At 35.8% G+C, this 27,026-nt stretch overlaps 1 protein-coding gene across 2 annotated transcripts in view; it reads right to left on the bottom strand.

Annotated features, from left to right (window-relative positions):
• The window catches only part of LOC149084259 (TBC1 domain family member 19), a 60,402-nt gene that overhangs the window by 8,432 nt on the left and 24,944 nt on the right, over positions 1-27,026 (bottom strand). For both annotated transcript variants that reach the window (XM_089234623.1, XM_089234624.1), the window contains exons 7-17: positions 26,557-26,659; positions 26,298-26,358; positions 24,781-24,901; positions 24,442-24,554; positions 13,253-13,327; positions 12,449-12,511; positions 7,757-7,907; positions 6,946-7,055; positions 6,537-6,628; positions 4,313-4,428; positions 3,989-4,059 (exon numbers count right to left, since the gene is read on the bottom strand). In XM_089234623.1, the coding sequence (XP_089090749.1) occupies positions 3,989-4,059; positions 4,313-4,428; positions 6,537-6,628; positions 6,946-7,055; positions 7,757-7,907; positions 12,449-12,511; positions 13,253-13,327; positions 24,442-24,554; positions 24,781-24,901; positions 26,298-26,358; positions 26,557-26,659 (1,076 nt within the window). The remainder of the gene's footprint in view (positions 1-3,988; positions 4,060-4,312; positions 4,429-6,536; positions 6,629-6,945; positions 7,056-7,756; positions 7,908-12,448; positions 12,512-13,252; positions 13,328-24,441; positions 24,555-24,780; positions 24,902-26,297; positions 26,359-26,556; positions 26,660-27,026) is intronic.

Here is a 27,026-nt window from a genome sequence, read left to right as displayed (position 1 = left end):
AAAGCATTGCCATTCATTTTTTAATTACTGCTCAATAACACAGTAATCGTTTTTGAAAAATGAAGCATTTTTATTTCTAGCTCTTTACTGAGTATTGTTTATGCCTCTGCATGCCCTAAAAATACAGAAGACAATGGAATGCTATTGGGTAGAATCAGAATCACCACTAGAATAAGCCTATGAATCCAACTGCTTTGTAATGTCGTTTCACCTATATACAAAATGTGCACCACAATTTTGAATGCTAGTTTATGTCCAAGACCATGAAAAGTAAATACAAAATTATTTTTTCTATTCAGACAGAAGTTTTTAATGACTACTCTACTTGTTGAACTCTCAAATTAAGCAAAAGAAAAATTAATAAACGAAATGATCCACATACTACCCCCAAATAACCATCTACACAGGCCAGTCATTTGGGGGGGGATGGGGCAGGTAGGGTCCGTTGCCCTCCCCCTCGCTTTTGAAAATACACTAAAAATGGTATATACAGGGTGATTATAAAAAAACTATCCCGACATATGGGCCCCTAACTATCATACCATTCACAGAAACTGAATGAAATTTTGGCATAAGGTATTTTGATGTATGCGCTCAAGAATGATGTGGAAAACAACAGTGTCACCCTAACAGTTACGGTTACAGTGAGAAAATTTCGAAAATATCAAACGGCAACATCAAGTTTTTTGTATTCTGTCCACGACTTTAGTAAATATTACTAACTCTACTGAGATATGATGAAAAACGTCAGTGGTGTATTTACAGGTGGGCTTAGCGGGCCCAGGGCAGAAAATTCAGAGGGGTGGCAAATTTGAGAAATGATTGTCCAAGAAAATTAGTAGAATACGAGAAGGGCAGCAAAATTTGTATAACCCTCAATAAATCCGCATTTGCTCAGACAGCTAGGGACTAGATCAGTGAGCGCCCAAAAATGTGACCTACAGAGTTTGCAAGCATGTGCGTGAGCAAAAGAATGACCTAAAGAACAAAGGACCTGGTCAGTGAATGACCTAGAGCGTAAGCCAGAGACAGGCGTGGATCTATGGGGTGGGGGTTCAAGAAAAATGTGAATATGATAATATTGCATTCAATAAATCCATTGAAAATTATTTGTATCAATATTTTTGATTAAATAACAAATTCAAGAAATGTTTACTAAAATAATGAGAGCCAGGGTATTTTTTTAAAAAAAAAAAGTCAAAACAGAAAAAATCATGACTATCGCAGAAAATACGGGACAACACGAGACGTATGATCACCCCATTCACCACTCTCAACATCGAACTCTAGATCCGCCCTTGACCACAGCAGTGGTTTTCAACCTTTGGAAGTCTGCGGCCCGGTAAATCTCTTGTGTAAGTGAAAGGTTCAGCCATACACACAACTAACGAGAAATTAATGAGAAAAATGAAACTGTGAATCACTTACGGATCGGTATGACTAGTGTTAGGGCCTGGTACTTATCCGCAACTCGGCGATTGACAAACACTGACCTAGAGATTGCGGTGATTTCACACCTCAATCTCTAGGATTTAGAGAGTGTGAAAGCACGTGAATGACCAAAAGAGTGACCTACAGAGTGTGAAAGCATGTGAATGTCAAAAAAAATTATATAGAGCATGTGTAAAAGTGTAAATGAATTAAAGAGTGACCCGTAATGCAAGGAACCCCGTCAGTGAGCAACTAAAAGAGTGGCCTAAAGGGTGTGTAAGTATGTGAGTGACCAAAACAGTGTGCAAGCATGTGTGTAATCAAAACAGTGCAAAATCATGTGTGACTGACCAAACAATGTGCAAGCACAAGAATGACTAAAAGAGTGGCTAAGAGAGAGTGCTAGCATGGGAGTGACCAAAGGAGTGACTTAGAGACACAGTTGTACTTGCAGTAGTGGGGGCCAAGCAGGTTATCGAACATGGTGGTGAATTCGAGGGAAGAATAGTGAAGGAAATTAGATTAGAATGGAAGGAGGGCGGCAAAACCATAAATGCGCCTCTGGAAAAACCTGAACAGATTTTTAAAAGTAGGGTAGAGACAGAAAAATGACTCAAATATCCTTTAAAATGCGGATCATGCGGTCACCTTTCAACTCTTTGTTTCATTGTATGGTGAAACAATGTAAAAAATAAATGAAAAAAAAAAAATAAAACCGTGTCCAAAAAGTATGCAACGTAAAAAAAAGAGGACTATGGTACTTACAAAAAAAAAAATGAAATCCCATCAAAAACATTTCGTGTAAAAACTGAAGCCAAGTCTCGAGATTCTTTAGTAGTAAAAAGTTGGGAGATCTGATGTAGAGCCAAATCAAATGTTATTAACTGTGACACTTTGATTGACAAATCACTCCTCCAAGGCTTTAGTTGAAGAACATTTTGGGACTTGGTAATTACGCAGCACATACACTATCTACCAATAAGTATTTGGACACCTGTGATAGAAAAGAAAAACTAACTTTATTCAAAATCGATAGTTGGTAGAGCCTCTATGAAAGGCAATTACAGCATGAACCCTCCGGGGCATACTTTCCACAAGTCCTTGTGTGATGGCTAGTGGTATTTTCTTCCACTCGGCTTGGAGAAGACATGTCAGTTCCTTCACCGATTTTGGACGGGTAGGGCACCCCTCAATTTGGCAATCCAACTCGTCCCAGAGGTTCTCGATAGGGTTCAGGTCTGGGCTCTGGGCAGGCCAGTCCATTCGATGAACCCCATTGGCACCATACCAAGTCTTGGTTAACCTCGCAGTATGACAGCTGGCATTGTCGTCCTGGAAGTAACGGGGGTCCAACCCGCAAAACTGCCACAACGTAGGAAGCACATTGTCATTCAAAATAGTGCAGTAGGCATTGGCGTTGAGCTTACCATGAATGGGGACCAAGGGTCCCAGTCCATACCAGGAGAAACACCCCCAGACCATAATTCCACCTCCGCCGAACTTGACTGTTGGCACAATGCATTCTGGCAGGAGACGTTCTCCAGGCAGACGCCAGACCCAGATCCTGCCATCCGAACGGTAGAGGGTGAACCTTGATTTGTCGCTCCAAAGAACCCGTTTCCACTGATCTACGGTCCAATTTCAATGTGCTTTGCACCACATTAACCGAGCAACGCGGTTGGACTTTGTGATCAAAGGCTTATGGGCAGCAGCACGACCATGAAAACCAATCAGATGTGCTTCCTTACGGATGGTATTCAATGAAACAATACTCCCGGATGCCTGTTGAAACTCCTCGCGGATGAGGGCCATCGGTTGGGTGCGGTTCTTCCGAATTTCTCTGGACAGCACCCGTCGATCTCTATCTCCCAGTTTCGTTGGTCTGCCGACTCGGGGCAAATTCCGACAATCACAGCTCACCTTCCACTTCTTAATCACATAGGCCACTGTCGATTTTGGGGACTTCAGCTCGCTAGATATGTCCCTTAAGGATCGGTCATTTTTGTGAAAGCCGATAATTATACCTTTCTCGAAATCAGAGAGCTCCGAACTGCACAGCATCTTGCATGCGACTAATGCCGATGTTGTTTCCTACACGATATATACCGGCGGAGGGCGTGACGTATCTCAGGACCACAGATATCGTCATTTGCATAGGTGTCCAAATACTTATTGGTAGATAGTGTATTACACCTTACCATGTAATGTAAAATTACGTCAACGCTGTAAATACAGATATCCTTACGTAAACAGTATTTGATGGAATTCAATTAATGGTGTGAATAATAAAACTTAACCATGGTCGACGCATTCTTGTGCTGAGTAACTGCCAAGTCCCAAAATTTTCTTCAACTAAAGGTGTAAGAGCCTTGGAGTGATTTGTGAATCAAAGTGTCACAGTTAATAACATTTGACTTGGCTCTACATCAGATCTCACAACTTTTTATGGATAAAGAATCTTGAGACTTGGCTTCAGTGTTTACATGAAATGTTTTTGATGGGATATAAATTACTAAAACTGCAATAACAAGAGGAAAAAAACTGATATGTTGATTACCTCTATCACAGTTTGACTTTCAGCTTGAAGAAGGATACCTCTTCTGAATGACATGATACCAACAGCAAGAACTATAAAAAATAATTATTCATGTTGAATTGTAAAATGATTTACATTATGGACATTTAGTCCCTAAAGGTCACAGAATGTCATTGTTATGATCATGTTTGTAATTTTAGTGGTTTCTGTTTTGATTTTTTTGTCTTTCCTTTTTGATGTTTATCCCACTTGTTTTGAATGTATGTTTTATGTGTTGTGTACTGCTTGATGAAAATAAAAATACGGACAAAGCAAGAATGCCAAAAAAAAGAGACTTATAGGTACCTGGCAAAACTTCTGTGGTGTCGTAAGCTAAAATGCAGTCCCACAACTGCAATATTTGATCTGTTGCTAAACATCCAGAAAAAGCCTTGATGATCCATTTGACCGCAATTTTAATTCTATAAAAAATTGAAAACATTTATATTTACAAAAAACCATTGCTAAAACCAGTTCAATTGCGTCATTGTAAGATATATGGAAAACTGGCTATAGTAGAGATGCAGTTTTTTTATTTTGGAAAGGGAAAATTCATCTCTACCATCACTGGGACTCGAACCATGGTCTCTGTCACCACGTAATGCTGTAGGAGTGCTCTATCACTAAGCTATGAAGACAGAATATTTCTTCCTTGGAGCATATATATGCAGAATGGCACCATGTGATGAAAAGTGACAACAATTAGCTAATTGCTCGTAAATGAAATTAGGGCTACCAGATGTAGACATATAAATAAAGAAAGATGTCCTCTCCACCTGTTAATACAAGATGTATGGAAAACCTATATGTAGTTATAAAAAAATGATCTCTATGTATAGCCAGTTTTATGTATATCTTGTATTAACAAGTGGAGGGCATCTTTCTCTGCAAATTGTATAATTATCGCAATTTCTGGTGAATAAACAGCACTAAAAAACAGGAAAAAAAAATTCGAAGGTATGGGTGTTCAAGATCCAGCTAATGATAATACCATTTTATTTTTTTAATGAAATAGAATCTGAGTCAAAAAAATAAATATTTCATTGTATTTAAGAAAGATATTGGTTCTAATTTTCTTGGTCACCCACAACAAAACTTTGAAGCTCATTATGATCCATTTGATGGCAATTTTAATTCTATAATAAACTGAGCAGATTCAAAGAAACATTATTGATAAGCCATCTTTATAATTATCTTAATTTTATGTTCCATTGTACTGTCTTTTTAGTGTCCAAAATTAAATATACTAATATACTTCCAATAGTGAGAGTGAGGTGGTTTTTCTTAGCACAATACATGAAGGGAGACTTTTTCCTAGGTATTGTCCTTGCCTGGATTGCAGACTTTTCTTCCTAGTTAACCTCAGCATAACATCTAAAAAAAGGCTCTTTCCTTCATTACAACTGATCTATATATATAAAATTGATTTTCTGTGTGTGTGTCTGTGTGTGTGTGTATGTTCTCTATACAAATCTACAATTTTAGATCGATCGTCGCCAAATTTTGCATATATACCAAATGGGACCCGACTTGAACGATAGGCTACTTTAAAATTTCGTCAGACCAGGGCAAATGCCCCAAATGGGCAAAAAACTGTCCGGCAACAATGGTTTTTGGGCCTCAACAATCACTTTCCGAACGTTTACTTTGGTTACCGTGGTTTCCTAGCGATGAGTTTCAGACGTGTTTATGTCTTTACAATGGCTTGTCACTTCTTTAATGCTGCCAGTTATGTATAACAGTTTATGCCTTTATAATGGTTTGCCACATTTTCAATACTCTCAGTAATGAGGCTTTTTGAATAGACGTCATAATCATCACCATCATCGCTTTGAGGGTCAGGAAAAGGGTGATCCTCATAGAAATCACTATTAAAATTGCCGATTTAACTGCATAAATACGGAAATCTAGTGGGGGGGGGGGGGTTCCCTGCCACATCAATAATTTTAAAAATTAAATTGAATTCTCGATTTTTGAAATATGGAATTCACTTGGAGATACGAAGCCCAGAAAATTAAAAATATGAATAATTTGCCGGATCTACTTTTGAGTTTGATATCCAGGCAATAACATTGATTTCAACTTTTTATTTATATCTTCTCAAGCATGAAAATTAATGTCTCCGTATTGTCTTTTGATATTTATTTGCATAAATTCATATAGTTTAGGATGTTTTTAAAATTAGTTTTGGGCCCCGTAAAGTGCATCGAAAAAATTCCAGCTTTAATTAAGCATTTTTGGAAGCTCAAACAGGCAGAAATAGATAACTTGAAGTTCAGGGGGAGGGAATCGAAATACCTTACACCCATAAAAAAAGGGGGGGGGACTATTCATTTCTACGTTTCTTTAAATTTAGATTTATTTATTTCATGAGTCGCGCAGGACGTCGCCATATTGGTTAACTTAGACACGGTTTGCATTTCCCTCAAAGAAAGAGGGAGATATCACGTGTTTCTAACAGCCTCATTGAAGAAAACCCGGGCAGCGCCGGGTATTATAGCTAGTATTTTATAAAATTTTATCTACTTACGGATGGATATCATGTGAAGCAAAATGATATGCAAGCTGTGGTTCTACTTCGTGAAGCAATGTCTCAAAAAGCAAGCACAAAGCCAACACACCCTATAGAAGAAAATCAGAAAAATTGCAATAATGAATGCAAAAATTTTCTTTTAATATTCGATAAAATATCCTAATCAAAAATAAGTTTCAAATAAATTTCCCCACTATTTTTTGATGAGTTTTATCACCTCTGATTTAATCAGAAATGAAAACCACAATAGAGAATTTCAGATTCATTTTTTTTTCCAGATTCATTTCAGATTTCAGTTCATTTCACAAATACTTTTCAACACATTTCCTGCAACAACAGCACAGTTTACTCTGAAAAAAAAATTTCATTTCCAAGTTGACAAAAAAATTTGTAAAGAAAATTTTACCTGTTGATTAGATGACAGACAATGTAAACGAAAGAAATAACGGCAATAGAGCTGCTTGAAGACGTAATACAGGCTGACTGGGTCTTCATATATATAACATAATGGTGCAACTGTAAGTATATATAATTCACGTTTTTAACATTACAATGATGAGAAACCTAGAAGAAAAATATAACTTGAATACATTTAATACTGGATGACACATTTAACACTGTACAGCAGACTCTCTATAATCCAGCCCATCTAGTAATTTGGAGTTTTTAAGTGGGTTTTCTTCAAGCATAAATGAGGAAAAGATGTCATTGCATGTCTGTGCATAGAAGTTTGTATTATTTATATATATGGGCTGTTTCAATTAACTTTCAGTAATCTGGCACCTCCTCGTCAGATTTTAGCCAGATTAGCGAGTCTAATGCATATTGAAAACAAAAAAGCAACTGCATTTTGTTTTATTAAATGCTTTACTTAATAATTTTAATAAATTAATAAGTTAATTGTAAATATATTTTTAGTATGGCAAAATTGCTGTAATACTGATGTACAGTAAACGGCAACTGCATTTTATAGTGCCATAAAGAATTAGAGGTGGAAAACAAAATTTCATTTCTTAACACTCACTCTGGTATTTGAGTAATTGACAAATTTACTCATGCCCAAGTGTTTTTTCCCAAAATTTATATTTTTTATTGTTCAAATCTACTTAGAGTACATGCAGAAATTATGTGAAAGAGTCCAAAGAAATCAAATACGAGACCATTGAGATCTTTTCTAGCCTTCTACAAAAGTTCGTAACAAATATAAGACAACTTACCATACATTGAAAATCCATGAAATGGAATTACTCCATTTGGTGGATAGACAACAGTATTATGTGTGCCTCGTAACACTGCTTTAGGTGGATTTGCACTACTTTTCTCAAAATGAGATGCAACAGATGTGTCTCGAGAAAAAATTAACAATATCTGAAAGGAATTCAGGAAATTAAATTAAAGAAAAATTGATACTAGAAAAATTATGCATACACACTTCCATGCCACTTAAAAGGTGAATAAAAATTACCAAAATAATCAAGCAACAATGGTGGCGGGGTGGGAGAATTCCCAAATAAACTGATTTTGTTTTTCTCAAGTACAAGTCACCAATATACACTCGTGTGGAAAATTAAGAGAATTAGCTCATTATGTTGAATTTCTGAAAAACTAGTACACAGATTTTAATGAAATTTAGTACGAAGACACAGTTATAACAGAGAAAGAGATGTACCATAAAAATGTCATAGTACGCATGCATGATTGTCAGTAGAGCTCATCATTGCACGAATGTTCAAAATCCGAATTGAACCGAAAACGAATCTAATATGGGGTATGGTCCCATCTGACATTCAGACAGGCAGCACAGCACGATGTCATACTGGACACGAAGCAGCTGAGGAGACCCTGTGGCATTTGGTCCCACTCCTGCAGCAACACAGTTTTCAGTTCCGGGATGGTTCTCATTCATTCTTGTGAGTTGAAAGCCCAGTCAAACACATGACCAACAGGAAATGAATGAGGAAAAATAAAATGGCTAATCACTCGCCGTCCAGTATGAATGGTGTCAGGGCCCGGTGGTTGAGAAACACTATTCTATAGTGTTTAGGTCAGGAGATCTGGCTGGCCAATCCATACGCCGAATATCCTCACTTTCCAGATAATCGTCAACTAGGTGAGCCCGATGTGGATGAGCATTGTCGTCCATGAACAGAAACCGAGGGCCAACTGCGCCCCTGAAAAGTTGAACATAGGGCTCTAAGATCTTTTCTCTATACCCCCTAGCAGTCATGCCAAACACATGGAGGAGTGTGCGGCTGTCCAACATGATATCCTCTCAGACCATGACAAGTCCACCACCATAGTGGCCCATTTCCCTAATTTAGGAGGGATGGTATCAGGCTCTCTCCAGATGAGTGTACGTCGAGAATCGGTGTCCAGGCTGAATCTCAACTTATCTGTGAAAAGCACAGTGCTCCACTAAAGTCTGGTCCCGTTCTTGTCTGATGTTGTCTGCACCATGCTAAATGCGCTCTCTTGTGTGCTGCAGTTAGTGGAATGCAAACTGCTGGTCTTCTGGCACAAGCTTTTGGGCAACAGTAAACCATGAAACTTCCATTGGCAGCATGCAGCTGAAGTGAGAGCTGTGATGCTGTAACAGTCCTGTGGCGCTGCGCTGAAAGTGCCAAATAATAATTCCCATTGATCATCATGGCTCTTCAACGACCTTGTTCAGGTCTTCTCAATATATATCTAGTATCCTGAAACTGTTTCCAGACTGTTGCAGATGACACTGGGCATTAGATAGAGATCTGTAACCACCTGCACTTGTGATTGTGCTGCCTCCAATCTACCGACAGGGGTGGGAAGTGACAAAGTCCATTTCTGAGCAGTTTTGGAGCAGCAAAATATAAGATTTGGAACAGATATTTATAAATTGGAGCAGCGAAATGAACAAGAATATTTTCGTTAACCCTCACCCCTTTTCAAAATAAAACAACTACACTGTCTTTTGTTATCAAACATCTTTTCATCACCTTGTTTTTTGTTTTTGGTGTTTCAGGCTTTTGACACCTTGTTTCAAAGAGCGGCTGTCATAAACTTTTCCACACTAGTCTATTTAAGATGATTTTTGCTTACTGAGGGCACTATTTGCTGTCTGGAACAGCAGCACTTGAAATGGGCTAAAAATTTTCCATAAGTTTTCAATATTTTAACACTCGGAAAGAAATTGTTACAAAAATGGGAGAGAATTTTGGAAGAACAAACATGATGTTTGACGATTCAGCACTCATTATTTGGCGAGATTGGCAATTTAACACTCGTCATTCGGCAACGTTTCTAAATTAGCATTCGTAATTCAGAGGACATGCTTTTTTTTACTCCCGGAGTGAAAAAAAATTTCATGAAACATTGGGATTTGACGCAATGATGATCGACTACAGTAATTTCAGCTGCTTCCAGTGGCGACTTTTTTTTTTTAAAACGGAAACTGACTCACATTTGCACTTTAAAGCTGAAAGACCATTGCAAACCATCTTCAGTAGCACGATCACGGATATTATCAGGGTTTTGGGATGGAAACCCCAATGAGGGGCAGATAGTTTATATAAGGCGATAGTTTAAGTACAGTGGAATAAAACACGCTCTTCTCGGAAAGAACTGTTTTGCGGCAAGCAGGAAAAAAAAAATTTTATCGTCCTTTCCAAAATTCTGGTCATACTGAAACAAAATTCACTATTTCGCGCAGAAAAATACGAAAATACACTATTGGAGCAGGATGATGCAAGATGTTAATTTTGGTGCAGTGCGCACAATTGGCGCAGGGTTCCCACCCATGTACCGATGATTCTCCATCTCATTCTGTCATTTATACGTTTGTGGCTACTCATTGTACCTGATAGCTTATAGAATTTACCAAACTCTTGCAAGGAACACAGCGAATGTCACCAAGGAGTACGAGCACATGAACCGTGGAAAACAACTCGTGCCCTTATCATCCTCTCTGTGGTCACAGCTCTGCCCACACACATGTGTATGCTTATGTATTCAACACTGAATATTTGCATACTTCTTTGGTGAATTATTACCTTTGGTTCATTACTTTTGTGAAAATAGACACAATGTGCAAATTTTCTTAATTTTACACACGAGTGTATATATATATATATATATGGAACTAAATTGTAAAAAGGTTGTAAATTTAATGATTCTATCGAAAATGACTGAGATCAGTGCCACAGGCAGCTGAAATATATAGCGCAGCATATAAAATATTCATCGTAAATAAGTTGAAATCAAAATTAAAATAATGGCAAATATGAAAAGCAATAAGGCTGAAAGCAAAATGAACAATGACTGAAAAAGAATATAGATGCAATATAATAATGAAACACTGAATTCCCCAAAATATGAAACAGAAACTATCAAAGCCAATGTCAGGGTTCTCATTAGGGGGGAACACCCTAATATTGGCTACATATAGAACGTTTCTGAGAGTACCAAAGTCATTAGGCCTAAAAAAATACTCAAACCCCCACATATATATATATATTTTTTATATTAATTATATTGTATCTAAAGCATCCAGAAGTCTTGGTTTTATATTTCGTAATAGTAAGCTTTTTTACAATGTTGAAACTATCTTGTTACTTTTCAATTCCTATGTTCGATCTGTTTTGGAATACTGAAGCATAATTTGGAATCTGTTTTTTAATATAGTTAATGTATTTTAAGACACATCAGCCATATAATCATTACTTACCAAACGAAATACTTCACTCATCATTCAGTTATGAGATTCCCTTGAAACTCACCGTCTCAGGGCTCTTACTAGGTTTTTGTAAAAATTCTTCACTTTGATCTTGATGCATCTGATATTCTAAACCTTATTACTTTTTATTGACCACGAATCAATGTTAGATACCGTAATCTTTTTATGTTCCTCTATATCGTTCTAATGTTTTGAAAAATTCTCCATTGTACCAATTTCTAAGATGCAGTAATACTGATGATGTAAATTTTTAAATTTTTATTTTGTATATTCATATTGTTACAAACTACGGGCGATAGATGGCGCAATCCTTTATCACCGCCTTCCGTTGGCAACGGGGCTGACACCGGTTTCGGTTAAGCGCACAAATGCATGATTGGTGGAGAACTGGCAGGGCGTGTAGAGAAAAATCCAGAAAGTCCCGCCCCCTCCAGACATTGGTTCAACCCCTCCGTGCGGTGGCGCTGCCGACTAGGAAACTGTAAAATAGAATTTTGTGTTTTTCTTGAAGTTTCTCCGGGGTTATAAATACTGTGGCGCTCACAAGATGGAGGCTCAAAGAGACTCGAATAGAGAGAGACTGGATGAAAAGTCAGTCGTAATTTAACTTTGTGAGAAAGTTGTTAGCTCTCCGATTACGTTGTAAATACGTGTAAATTGCTGTTCTGTAAATAAATCTGTGTTTGTCTGTCGAACCGCTTCTTGTTTTGCAACCTCGAAGTCTTGTGGAAAATTATCCGGAACAATATGTTTTATCTCTATCTTGTATTCATATAAGCAAACTGTAACTGGGCTTTTGCCTGTAGTTTGTATTTTTAAGTAAATAAATAAATAAATAATAGAGACCATATATTATAAGTTTTGAACTTGATCTTCTAACATTCATCATTTTTGTACATTCAAAGGGGCATTAAAAAAAACAGTTTCTTGACATCAATCTTAACCCTATTTCTTATACGTACAAGCGTTATGCTCAAGTCCTATGACATATTTTAAAACAATGAAGCATTTTACAAATGTTTTTAAGAGCTGGATAAAATTCTTGAACAGGACAGATCAGCCTAGTGTACCTATGATTTGTATATACCCAGCAGTTTAGGCCACAAGCTGTTATTTACTATTCATGGTTTCAGATATCCAAATAAGAGCCTTTCACTGATGAATAAGAACGCCCCTGATGTATGTTTAGTTTATGCCTTACCTGATAGAGAAGATCCTCAAAAACAAAATACTGATCATCATTAGATGCAGTCAAATGTATATCCTGGAAATGAAACACAAAAATATTTGAAATGTATTCGTGATGTATGAACTTATTTTTGATAAATGTTTTTAAGAATGCAACAAGATGAAGCCCTACAACATAATAAAATTACTCTTCTGAACTATACTGTATACCAGGAAATCCTGATGTGATGATAATCTGTGGACCAAGAGAAAATGCTGTTTTTACCAAGAAGCAGCATCATTATGCACAACCTAATTAATGCTGATGTTAACATATTTTTCAAACACGCTCTGCATAGTGCCACCAGAAAATGCATCAATAAACTGTTTATTTTCCATGAAAAATTAATAATTGATTAGTTGATTAATAAAATTAAATTGAAGAAAGGTTTGCTGCATAACACTTTTGCACATTTCCGGACACAAAAAATAACACTTTCGGTGATCAGATGGTGCAAAATGCCAATATTTATTAGTCTCCTTGAATATATTATCTTGGAATATATCTTCAAAGTACAATATTTTACACTCAAAATTTGAACAAAATTTTCTATTTAATCAATTAATTCTGTTTCATCTGTGCTTGTTATCAAGAGGTTCTTTCATGTATATTCATCATTAATGCTTGCAAATAATATTTAAATGGGCATGAACTGCTCATTGATTCCGAGAAATACAGTAATGACTTTAAAGGTTTGTTTATCCTCAAGTCTGTTATTAAAGTAAGCTGAATTTCTTTTCATAGATATTTACTTATAATACATCGAATTGAGATTACCTTAAAAATTAGCTTATCTGTGAGAAGTTCATGTTGAAAAACACAAGATTTCAAGTGTTGAAAATTCAACTTGTCCTGAAATAAAAGACAGAAAATATAAAATCTGAGAAACTATAACAAATGCAAAAATTAAAAACGATCATTTAAAAACAAATATAGATATATAAGAGACTCAACATCACTCTTGGTGTGATGTAAAATTTTAAACAAATACAGCAAAAGTAATGAAAAATTCTTATGTCAAAAATAATTATTTTCCTAAAGCCTAAAATTTTTATTTAAAAATAGCTATAATACCCGGCGCTGCCTGGGTTTTCTTGAATCACGTGATATCTCTTTCTTTGAGGGACATACAAACCGTGCCCAAGTTAACCAAATGACAACTTCCTGCGCAACTTATGAAATAAACAAACCTAGATTTAAAGAAACATGGAAATGAATATTTTTTTCCTTTTTTTAAAGGGTCGCTAGGTATTTCGATTCCCCCTCCCCCAAACTTCGTTATCCATCTGCCTATTTCTGCTTCAAAAAATGCTTAATTAAAGCTGCGGAATTTCTTCGATGTACTTTACGGACCCATAATTAATTTTAAAACAACCTAAACTGTATGAATTTATGCAGTTGAATATTAAAAGACATTACAGAGACATTAATTTTCATGCTTGAGAAAATGTAAATAAAAAGTTGACATCAATGTTATTGCATGGATATCCAACTTAAAAGTAGGTCCGGCTAATTACTGCATATTTAATTTTTTGGGCTTCGTATTTCTAAGTGAACTCAATACTTCAAAAATCAAGAATTCAATACAACTTTTAAAATTATTGATGTGGCAGGAAACCCCCACTAAATTCCAGCATTTCTACGGTAAAGTCGGTAATTTTAACACTGATTTTTATGGGGATCATCCTTTGCCTGTCCCTCAAAGTGATGCTGATGATGATTCTGACAACTATTGAAAAAGTGGCAAACCATTATAAAGCCATAAACTATTGTAAATATATACTGGCAGCATTGAAGTGACAAACCATTGTAAAGGCATAAACACATCTGAAACGCATTGCTAGGGAACCACGGTAACCAAAGTAAATGTTCCAAAAGTGATTGTTGAGGCCGAGAAACCACTGCTGCCCAACAGTTTTTCTCCCATTTCGGGCATTTGCCCTTAAAGCAGCCTATCGTTTAAGTTGTGTCCCATTTGGTATATATGCAAAATTTGGGGACGATCGATCTAAAATTGTAGATTTGTATAGAGAATATACACACACACAGAAAATCAATTTTATACATACAGATTTTTTGAAGAATCATTTAAAAATGATTTGAAGCTTGAATTGAAATATAGTTTGAAATATATTTATAGAAGAACTAGCTGATACCCGGCGACGTTGCCCGTCCCGTAAAAAAATTATATATGTATAGCTTATTAATTATTTCTTAATCAAAAAAATTTCTGCATCAAGTAAGAGAAAATTACTTTTATTTTTAAATATTTTAATTAAAATCTTCAGGCAATCGCTTGTGGATACACAATATTTTTTCTTTTTCCATCTGGTGTGTAGATGTACAAATTTTTGCTATTACCAACAAGCGAACAGGTGACGAAAAGGTGTCCGTATGAAAAACAGGGCTCAAGTAAGTTGATACCTGCCACTGCTAACAACTGACCTTGCGCTTTGTTGATTGTCATGGCAAAAGCTAAATGAATCGGGAACTGCAATCGCTTGAAAGTGAATGGCATTTCTTCGGTGATAATTGGGATACGTGGAATGAAGACTTCTTTTTCTCTGTCACATCCAGTTAGAATCGTTGCATCAATGATGCAATTGTTGAATGTTTGGGAAGACTTTGTCTGCAAGTTCTTGAACTGAGTTTAACAACTGGCAAAATCCATTTGGGAACGTAATCAGTCCAGTGCTTGGGTCTACTGGTTGGTCAACTGATGTGAAAATGACAGCAGTGCTGAGTCATTTTGCAGTTGAACTCGCATGTTGGTGGATAATGATAATTTTTTAACTTCGTGCCAGAGTGTTGATGATTTGAAGCAAGCATTGAGTTCATCAATTGGCGTTGAACATTTTTATTCCCTGTTTTGTCATCGTAGTTGTTGTTCTCTGTTGTTAGCGACGTCATACGTCCAACTTGTGCAGCGAATATTATTCAAACGCCTTTTACGCATTTTTTAAATTGAAACTATACCTATACGATGGGCGGTAGATGAGATAAAGGCCACATTATCACTTACAGGATACCCTGTATATAGGCTAGCAGAAATACCCGGCGCCTCCCGGGTTTTCTGCAATTAATGGGGGGATTGGAAAAGTTACAAACCGTTATAAAGGAATAAACTGTTATAATAACAGAATTAAAGGTGTGACAAACCATTGTAAAGGCACATATTCACATCTGAAACGCATTGTTGGAAACCACGGTAACCAAAGTAAACGTTCCGAAAGTGATTGTTGAGGCCCCAAAACTATTGTTGCCCGACAGTTTTTCGCCCATTTCGGGCATTTGCCCAGCTCTGACGAACTTTTAAAGTAGCCTACGGTTCAATCCCGCACTTGTTTGGTATATATACAAAATCTGGCGACGATCGGTCTAAAACTGTAGATTTGTATAAAGAACATACATACTTTCACATTTATACATAAGATTAACATTCACAGAGAAAGAAACAATATACAGTAGCCCCCCCCCCCCCCCCGTATTCGCAGGGGTTACGTTCCTGGAGTGACCACAAATACGGAAATCTGTGAATAACCAAAACCACAGGGTTTTATGGTTTATCTCATTTATTGAACATCATGAGAAGAGCAGGTTGATGCAGAGATACAAGGGGATGGTAGAAGCAAAAGAGGGTGCAGTGGTTGTTGGCGATGCTTTCTGAAAGAACATTGTGATTTCTGTTTGATGTTTCTTCTTCTTCATATCAAGTATGTTGGAATATGTTGAACAAGGCTTCCTCTACTAATTTTTCTACATGTGAAGAACGTACAATAGAGGGATCTGTCATGAAAATAATCTATTGCTGATTTGAACTTGCGAAGCCCTTCCACTATGTTACTCATGGTGAACTTGTCGTCTACTTAAGGGCTGCTGCAGCTCTAGTTATGACACTAATGGCATTAGTGATAGTGTAATTCTTCCATACCTTCAAGACATTTTATGCATTTGCATCTTCTATTGCGTGCACAATCATCTCCATTAAGTGGTGTATATAGTGAGCCTTGAATGTTCGCTTTACCTCCCTGATCAAGGGGATGAATGATAGATGTTGATTAGGAGGCATATAAAGGACTTCCACACCATCAGCTTTGAACACATTGACATCTTGTTATCCAGGGGAACATTATCCAGTATCAAAAGAACTTTGAATGACATGTCTTCACTCTCAAGGTAACTCCTGACTTCTGGACGAAACACAGTTTAAACCAATCCAGGAAAAGTGCTTTCATGGTCTAAGCCCTTTTATTGTTCATCCAAAATACTGGGAGCTTTGACATCCTTTAACCTCAATGCTCGCGGATTTGCAGATTTGAAAATTATGGTGGGCTTTATCTAACAACATAGTAAGTCTATCTTAAAACCAGGCGCTCACTTTTCTTCTTGATTGATAAATGTTCTTTGCGACATTTTCTTCCAAAATAGTGCAGTTTCATCAACGTTAAACACCTGCTGAAGTGCATAACTCTTCTCTTCACTAATTTTCTGCAAAGTCTTTGGAAATTTTCTAGCTGTCTCCTGGTTGGCCGAGGCTTGTTCGCCAGTGATTTTTACATTGCATAATCCAAATCATTTCTTAAACCTATGAAACCAACCTTTACTTGCATAAAATTCTGATGAAATAGACATTTTACCAGCCCTTCCCTTTACAGAAGTGTAAAATGTTATCGCCTCTTTTCCATTATAATATTACAATCAATTGGAAAACCTTTTTTGATAGCACTCTTGTACTCACAAAAACACAGTATTTTATGTACGAGAAAAACATGGATCCCGTAGGTGATGCAAAGTTTTTGCTGCCACAGGTGCAGCAGCTACAGCAATGGCTGAACGAATTTCATCGTAATGGCGGGCCACAGCAGCATCAATTGACTTACTTTTGCAAAGCATAGTCAATATATCCAATTTTTCTTGTAAACCTTTCACTGTTTTTTGTCTTTCCAAAGCAATAGCACTAGAAAAATGAGCCATCCTAAACACGCACAACTCAAATTTTATAAACGAGACATGTGAATGACGATTGCTGAGTGTTTCCAAAAAAAAATTTCAATGAAGGGAAACAACCACGGACATGGAAACCGCGAATAGGGGGGGAGGGCGCAGACTAAAATAATTCCATAACAATAGTGAACAATGCTTTAAGAAAACAAGTTTAGTTTAAATATGTATTTTTACGGCAGGATTAAAAAAAAACCTAGCCCAGGTGGGTATTATTGAAAAACCCAGGTTTTTTGGCGAAATGGGAAAAATTAAATTCATTAACTCTCTAGCTGAAAATTATTTGACATAATGTAAACTTATATACACTTATGTCTGAGTATAGTCTAGCATGCTTTAAAATTACATTTGATTAATAAAATTGAATATACTCTTTAGTATGATGTTTACAAGCACACCCACCAGTAAGTTATTGTATTTAAGCTTCAAGTTTATGAAGTGAAAAAAAACAGGGCAGTTTGAATACTAATTTGATTAACATAAGTTTTTCTCTATTATAGGCTCATTAATAATAAAATTAATAATGAAAATAATTAAATTCTATTATAATAATGTCAATAAAAACAGACAAGTTTGGTGAAGGTTGTTCTTATTGTTCAATTCTTCCAACTATTCTTGATGAAAAACAATTAGAATTAAATTTCACTTTCGACATATCATTGTAATTAAAATACTTTTTATAGTGATCATTCCTTCTTAGTTTAAAAATAAAAAAGAATGAGACAGAAATGAAATTTTATCTACTCTTAGAATGCAAACTGAAATGGTCTCGCTCATAACAGAATCTTGCATATGTAGTAATGCCTCGGCTTACAAATTTTTCAGCTAACAAAGTTTTTTCTTCAAGATTTTTTTGCCTTGGCTAACAAATATGGGTTCAGCTAATGAAAATAGTGTGTGCATCCATATTAACTAATAATTTAAAACAGCCATGTCATGAGCTGAATTTTACGCCAATCATCATCAGAATTGCTGTTACTCTAGCCAGATTAACTTATGTCCAACTCGGGATCTTTTTCCAGATATGTAATGATGTCCACTTCTCTTTCTGAAAGTTTTGAACCATTTCACGTAAAATGAAAAATTCGGCTAGCAGAAAATGCACTGAAAAAAAAGAAGCCAATGTTTTCAGAATACAATGTTCTTTCAGTACAAGACTCTTTAGGCATCAAATTGAACAATTTGGACATTCTAGGAGCTTATCTTTTCCATCTGCATGTATCAGACACAGAAATGAGCTCACCAAATCATATATGGATAGGGACACCTATGAACATCTTCCTGCAAATTCTTCTTCATCCAATTGTGAAGTTGTTTATCTCAGGCTTCGGTCAGTATTTGTCTTTTTTACACTGCTTCTTAGTTGTCCCAAAGATCCAGGTTCGAACCCTGTTGATGGCATAGTGGTGGTCGGCTGAAGTTGGTTTTCCGTGGGTTTCCAGCTTTGAGGTGTGAATGCACACACACACACAAGCCAGCCTCCCATTTGAAAAAGTCTCTCGCAGAGAACAGGTAGACAAACAACACCATACTGACATAACATGAAAATTCAAGCATTTCCATCTTTACTTGAGAACATGGAAGACAGATGGCAGCACAAACACAAAACAAACACAACTCAACAACATTAATACGTTGGGGCCACACATACACTCATTCTCCGGCATATGCCGATCAGTTAGAAATTCCGTAGAGAAATGTGTACGAGGTGCATGTATGGTTAAGTAGTAGTAGTAGTGCTTCTAAGTGTTTCATGAAACTTATCTTCAAATTTTTGGCTGTTTCTTGAAGAAATTAGACGATTTCTCATAGAAACCTATGGGAAATCTCATTTCAGCTAACAAAAATGATTCCAGAACAAATTATCTTCATTAGCTGAGGTATCACTGCCCTAGTAAATGGTTATAACTTTTTTGTTTTGTTTTTCTAACTATGAAAATTTAAAGAAGTTTTAAATTTATGAAAACATCATTACAAAAACTATACAGTAAATGTCTGCTATAAGGACAGTTCACAATCACGAAGAAAATTGCTCTTATAATGAATTTCTTGTTATAATCGAATATCTTCCTTTTTTGCTCTGTCAAGTTATAAAATTCTAGAAAATCTCTACTTTATCTGCATTAAAAGGTCTTTTACATAGTTTTGTTTTTATATTTAATGAATGAACAGAATTCTAGTCATGAACTTGATATTTGGTCTCACAGCAGTTTGATCATTTTGATCATTTTTGTCGCACCACGGTCATTTTCTGCACACGAGGGCTAATTAGACCGGGACCTACAATTTATTGCCGATTCCGTGCAGCAGGCTTGTTTTTTATACTTGTCGAGGGGTTGGTGCGCTAACCTCTCAAAGGGGAGGACTCCTTGCGGTAGCAATTTCTTCCTGTGGTCTTGTTGCCGTTTTTGTTGTACCCCTGTGTCAGGAAAGTTTTCTGACAAGGACGAACTGGGTATCGAACTCGCGACACCTCTAAACATCCTTTGGTACTTTAGGTGAGTATCTTATTGACCTGGGCTACCGCGCCCCGTCTCACAGCAGTTAACTTAAGATATTTTTTCATTGAATTTCATATTATCAAAGCCATTTAGTCGACCAACTGAACAATTAAAAGTCACAACTATTATACCACTGCTCACTTTTAGGGCTGTATGGACTTGTCAACATTTTCCCACTAATTGGAAAGTTTTTAACACGATTTTTTCAGTCATTCGGAAACAACTTTAAACTAGAAGTTCTGATCCTGTGGTCTCTCAGTCATTCGAACAGACAAAAGTCAAATAAAATCATCACATAACCCAAGTGTGTAGTGACGAAGCCCAAAAATAGGATGAAAAGGTTAAAACAATTTGACTTTTCTGTGTCCATTCTTTGTTTGAAGAACCCTAGAGCAGTGGTTCTCAACCGGGGGCCATATGGCCCCCCTTGTGGTACTGGGATACTTCAAGGGGGCCACGGAAGAAAATGGAGAAAGGGGGCCATGACAGGTGGTTTGGAGAGCTGAGAAGAAAAATTAAGGTGTGAAGAAATAAAGATTTTATATTAGTGACTAACACTTACAGTGAGAGAGAGAATCCAACAAAACCACCCATAAAACCAGGGCCATCTTTAGGGCATGGACCCACCCAGGCCTAACTGCCTACATTTTGCAACAAGTTCCCTAGGATAGGGTTTTTCCTCAAGTCCCCGGCTAAATTTTTCAGACCCCCCTTCCCTATATGAAATTTATTGTATGAAAAAAAAATGATGAAAACCATATTAGGCCCCGGGCTGTAGCTCTGTCAGTCCCACTCTAGCTAAAGTATGGGACTACCATAGCATCACTTTGCCCAAGGAGGGGGGGGGCCCATGATATTGAGACGGTCCTGCTAGACCTCGGACTAGCGGGGAGATCAATAAATTCTAGGCTAGTGGTCTGGAGGCCAATTTTCTTTGCAAAATTTTTGTTCAGTATAAATTCACTGAAAAAAATCATTTCAATATGTATAAAGTGTCTTTACTGGTGTGGTGAAGTCATCTTGCCACCCCTTGAGGAAGAAATATATCTGGATGATCTTATTTTCAGTATCTTTCAAGCTAGTTGTTTACAGGTGTTTGACAAATTTATGATGTTTTTCTAATTTTTTTCCCCTCTATATCATTAATCAAAGTTAACATGGGGTCAATGACCCCACCACACCACTTGCATAAAACTTTTTTGTCTGATGGCCGGAGTGTTCAGATCGAAATGGCGTATCTGAGAAGAACACCAATTTTCTCGATAATGGTTTGAAATTAATGATGAAAGATTGAATATCTGAGGTGATAATGAGGATTGTGTTGTTAGTGAATTGTACATAGGATCTATGTATTCAACATGCATGGTGTTGTTTGCGAGTACTGTGTTTCCAATTTAGAATAAGACTAATTTTGGTGCTTATGAAAATATAGTAAATATTTTAATTTGTAAATTTTATTTTTTTGAGTATATTTTATTTATTTTTTGACATATTTTAATCATATCTGTTAATTTTTTTATCATGAAAACTGTGTTCAAGAAATTTAATATATACAAGAGAACCTTGTTTATCCAAACATCAATTTTCCAAACAATTCTGTTAACCGAACACCTTTCCAACCTCTCATTTTCAGTTTTCTATAGTCAATGATGCTGAACAGTTGGTATTTTCTTGGAACTTGAACCCTTTCATCTCCCAACACGATAGCTTCCTTCTAATGTACTTCCAAGCAATTGTACATACTGTATCTGTGAGCTACAGTTGTAATTAGGGGTGGATTCAGGTATAGTTTATGTAGTTATAAACGATTCACAAGCAAAAAAATGAGTGAATAAGAGCAGATTTGTCTGCCAACTTTTTTTTTCACGAATTCATTTTAATCCTATGGGTGTGCCTTAAGAGGGAAATGTGCGCAACAAAAAGTTCTTATCACAGTTTTTGGGGTATCATTTGTCTAAATTTCAATTTATTCCTTAGCGTTATCGAATTAGTTTGGAATCAATTTACTGAACTTTTCACTTTTAATTATAGAATGAATAAAGTATTGATTATCCGAACACATCAGGACCAAAGAGTGTTCGGACAATCACTTTATTCATTCTGTAATTTGAAAAAAATTTCAAAATTAATGTATCCCTCCATTTCTGTCGAATATAAAAATTATGTCTTAATAAAACACCATTTTTGAGAAAATGATTAAAGAAATTTGAAAAATTATTCAGTGAATTAATTGATAGATGAATGAAGTCATGTAAAAAACGCATTGCCTTTATGAAAATTTCTTTGGTTGATTTCTAAAATGCATTAATACATGCTGGGGTCAAAATGGGATATCCCGGGAGGGACAGAGCCTGGGTCGTGACTGGTCTGTCGGGGTCAAAATGGCGCCACGACGCCAGTTACGCACAGAATTTTCACAACACCAGGGTTAAGGGTTAGGATAAATAAGGAAAACTGGTATTTTTGAGAATTTTTTGATGCTATAGCGAATGCTTCCTAATTTTCAACTCGCTTTAAATAAATATTTTTCGCATCTTTAACATAAGCTTTTTTGACAATCATTTGTTATAGTAAGATTCTTGTTATAAGCCAAACTTGTTATAACAGACTTTCACTGTATTTCTCATAGTTCTTTTTCTATGTTTAGATAAATAAAATTGGTTTTTAATTAAAAATTTTTTTTTTCATGATTTTTTCCCATTTAGTAGGCTTACACAACATGTATCGCCCCCTTATATATGTCAATTAAAAATAACATGTTCAGCCAAAACCGGAAAATATCACTTGATGAATGAGGATAAATATAGAGAAAAGTTTCTTCTCAAATTATTTTTACGTAGAAAAATGCAATACTTTATTCATTTTGATAGATGAAATATGTTTATATATTTTCTATACAAAAGTACTTTATTTTACAAACAGGGCAGCAACTAGAGGAAAGCAGGTGGGTCTAGTGCCCTGGGTGCTGGAGTAGAGGAGGTGCAGAATTCACTTTTAACTACTTCTACATAACACTGGGGCGCCAAAATACATATGCTGGTCCCTGTAGACAAAGTATCTAGTTGTAGCTATGTTTGCAACTCAATAACATACTAAACGAGTGACAACATTAACTACTGTTTTATTAGTGCTGTATTAATAATATAAGAAATGTATAACTACTTCAAAAATAACAATAACTATACAAACAATGAACATTTTCAGTAACATACAAAATTCAATTAAATACCTTCTCAAGTGGGCTGAAGTTAAAATCCTTTCTATAATGGTGATCATCAGATTAACAAATTCATTTACTGATGCATCAAACTGTGTTAGCTAAAATTAATAGCATATACAATAAAACCTGTCTTTAACTGAGCCTGCATTAAGCGGAAACCTGTCTTCAACAAAAAAAAAATAGTGGTCCTGTGATTTCAATGCCAAAATGCACATTAAAATCCTGAATTAAACAGAACCTATCTAATGCAGAAACGGAAAGAAAAATTGTACCCTTTAACGAAAAATTTCACCCAAACACTGAGTATTTGGCGGATAATAAGCCAAAGGATAATACAAAATGTTAAAGTGCTCTACCACTCCACCAACATTTTTTATGCAATCTATGCTTGCAAATACGAGTTCTACATCATCCACCATTAGATTAGCAAAAATCTGTTTCTGTATTTGATGCTGTGGTTTTGTTAAGCTATATGTAGTAAAGCAATTGCTTTCTGAAATTGTAACAAAATTTTTTGGAAAAGCAGGCATTTTCCACGGGAGAAATCAGTGTAAGGGTTGAATTTCCAAATGATATGCAATACATAAAATTGTATTTCAAGCTGTGTGCATTTCGCGATAGCAAGGCTGAGCAGGGCCGGAATTAATCAGAGAGGCAAATGGGGCAACTGCCCCAATGGCAAAATTTAGAGATTGGCAAATTTTAGATGGGGGGAAAAACAGTTATAAATCATCTAATTTTACAGTGGTAGGGGTAGCAAAATCATGGTTCTCTTTCCCTCAAAAAATTCTCAGTTATGGCCCTGATGTGGATTACATAAACATGGACAATAATGTACAAATTGAATCTGACAAGACAGATATTGACACCCAACACCCTAATTAAAAATTTTTGAGGAAGTTAAAAAAGATGTAAATGCCATTATTTTAGAAGAAAAATAGTGTAAGACAGAATTTCATACAGATGCTGTCAAAGCCTAAATACAGTATTTAGTGATTATAGACTAATTATTTGTATTTATTTTATCTATTTTTAAATTAATAATATTAATTCATTTCAATCACATGAGATTGTGACACAATTTTACACATTATATCAATTGAACCTTTATTAAGCGGAAACTTGCATTCAACAGAAAAAAAAAAATCTTGGTCTGTTGCGATTCCATTGAAGACAGGTTTTTCTGTATTTAAAAATAAAGAAAGATACTTTTCACAGTTTTGTGATGCCAAAATCATACTCACTCCTCCAGAGACATCGACACCCAGAATCAAAGCCCACATGTCTGCACGTAAAGTGGCAGGACATCCTCTCTTGCAATATTCTCTGGCAACTGGAGCATAGTTGGCTTCTAGCACTAAACATATTGGAAATAAATACCATAATATGTACATTCAAAAACAAACCTTAAAAACTTGGATATTACATTAGTGGAGCAGATGCATACAGCAAGTAGAAAAAACAAATTTTTTGCAACTATCTACAGTGAGAAGATGACTTCATGTTAGAAGAGCTCATCTCTAATTTGTAAAGAATGGAAAAATTTGTGGTGAAATAAATTTGTTCACCAAATTCAAAATTACCTTGCTTTCCTAAGAGCACTCTTTCCTTCAGATGCTTTGCTGAATCATCACAATTTGTGAATGGTAGAAGATCTAAGCCAAGATGGCTATAATTTCCCGACAATTCTTCAAACTGTTGCCTCTGGTGTGAAAGTAAATAAATAATGAAAGTAAAACTCACTTGACTTGTGATCTGAATAAAATTTAAAATATGCAAAATAAGACTAGCAGAAGCTTAAAAAAAGTGTGCCTGAGTAGCACAGTGGGAAGATGCTCATCTAACACAATGAAGGTTACCGTCAGGTCCAAACCAGGTTGAAGACTATATACTATATAACTTATGACAGTGAAGTCATTATACTATATAACTTATTACTACTTATATAAAAGATATTTCCCTTAATGAGCTTGAAGCGACCACCAAGATATGGCACCTTCATTTCCAACCCAACTCATTAATGACAGTAAGAAATTACAACATAGTGATATGGCCAGAGTTGGTGTTTGATGAAAGAGTAGAAGCTAAAAAAAGTTTTTATAAATACAATCAAACCTCGCTCTTAGGAGTAAAAATAAGACCTTGTAAGCAGAGTGAGTGGTGCACTAAATGGAGCAATGACTAACAACGGCCTTTCTGGGTGAGATAGATGGCTTTTTTTTTCCAGCCCGAGATATCAAGGAAACAGTTATTTTATTCTGAAAATAACTGTTACCTTGATATCTCGGGCTGAGAAAAAAAAGTCATCTATCTCACCCTAAACCATCCCGTCCAGGGGCCATTTCCTGAAGTTAAGAGAGGCTACTAATAAGGAAGGCGGGTCATGTCTCCAGTGGTGTAGATGGTAGCATGCTTGCCCGGTATGCAAGAGGGCCTGGGCTCAAGTCCCGGCGGAGACGTGATGACTTTTCTTTCCGAGTTCACCTCAGCATAATATCCAGAAAATAACTGTTTCCTTGAAAATGGCCTTTCTATTCCCCTCCCTCTATTTACACATTCATTCTTTAATTTTCAAGACAGTTAAATAACAAAAATTGGCATAGTTAATAAAGGTTATTTTTTAAATACATGTCAGAAAAAGAGTGCAGCAGATGTTTACATAATGTTTATATTATATTGCTTTAAGCAGGAATTCAATTATTTCTTACAAAACTTTTATTGTTATAGCGCACATAATATTGGTACTACATGAAATCAATGAATGTTATTTTTAATACAAACTTTTATAATGAAACACAATATTTGAGGTTTTTGACTACTTTAACAGGTGGTTAAACCACAATTCCAACTCTAAAAAATTGTCACGTGCCAAAAATCTTCCTATCTGAAATTTCAATGGAAATTTTCAAACATGCAGTTACACATAAGTGGCTCTCTAAGCAGAGTATTAAGGACGTGTTACAAAAAAGTTTGATAAAATTAGAGCACCCTAGAAGAAAATCTGAATTTTCAATAAGTGACCCAGTAAGTGGAGTAATGTGTTATCTACGTATCCTCTAATGAGATCTGACTGTATGTAAATACACAAAAATTATCTCACCAAGGTAAAAAAGTCCTTCACTCTCAAAGGAACTTTTATCAAACCCCACACTGAAGCCACACTAAAAGGGGAAAGAAATGAATAAAAATATTGAAAGATTCTCTTGATTTTTTGAGCAGTTCATCAATCACATGCTTATATGCAGTTTGTATAGTAAAATTTGTTAAAAAATTGTTATAAAAAATGTTATGAAACTAAAGAGCTGAATTTTAATCTTTTAACTATAACATCTCTGCCGATTCAGAAGCAAGATTCTTACCCTGAATCTGGAGGAACTGCAGCAGTGAGATTAGGACTTTTCACATTGATCAAGACATCTAGGAAATCCTTTGGAGAATATACTGGCCTAAATCCACTCAACCCTAAACACATCAAGCAGAAAAGTCCTTCAACTTTAATAATAAATTAAAACAACATATAGCACATCATACAGAACTACAATATCCACTATTTCAATACTTTTATAATTTCAGTTACCACATTTGTGTAATGTGATTTTGCTTAAATTAATCATTTATGCTGGCTTTATGGCCGATTGCTACAATTACAGCTATAGCCAATCAGTGCTAGCCAGTCTGTTTATTGGTATGTACAAATGAGAGCATTTTCTGAGTGCCAGGTGAGAATAACCTGTATTTATTTTACATATATATATATATGTAGGATTTTTAGTTATAGTTCTTTTTGTTATCGGTAGATGGCGTGCGGCACACAGGGAACAATCAGTAT

This window comes from Pholcus phalangioides, unplaced genomic scaffold (assembly GCF_987345545.1).
Source record: "Pholcus phalangioides strain wild (caught in Gottingen) unplaced genomic scaffold, Ppha-v1.0 ptg000008l_1, whole genome shotgun sequence".
In the NCBI taxonomy this organism is placed as follows: Eukaryota; Metazoa; Arthropoda; class Arachnida; order Araneae; family Pholcidae; genus Pholcus; species Pholcus phalangioides.
The sequence above is the reverse complement of the archived record's forward strand: the minus strand, read 5'-3'. Positions and strand labels throughout refer to the sequence as shown.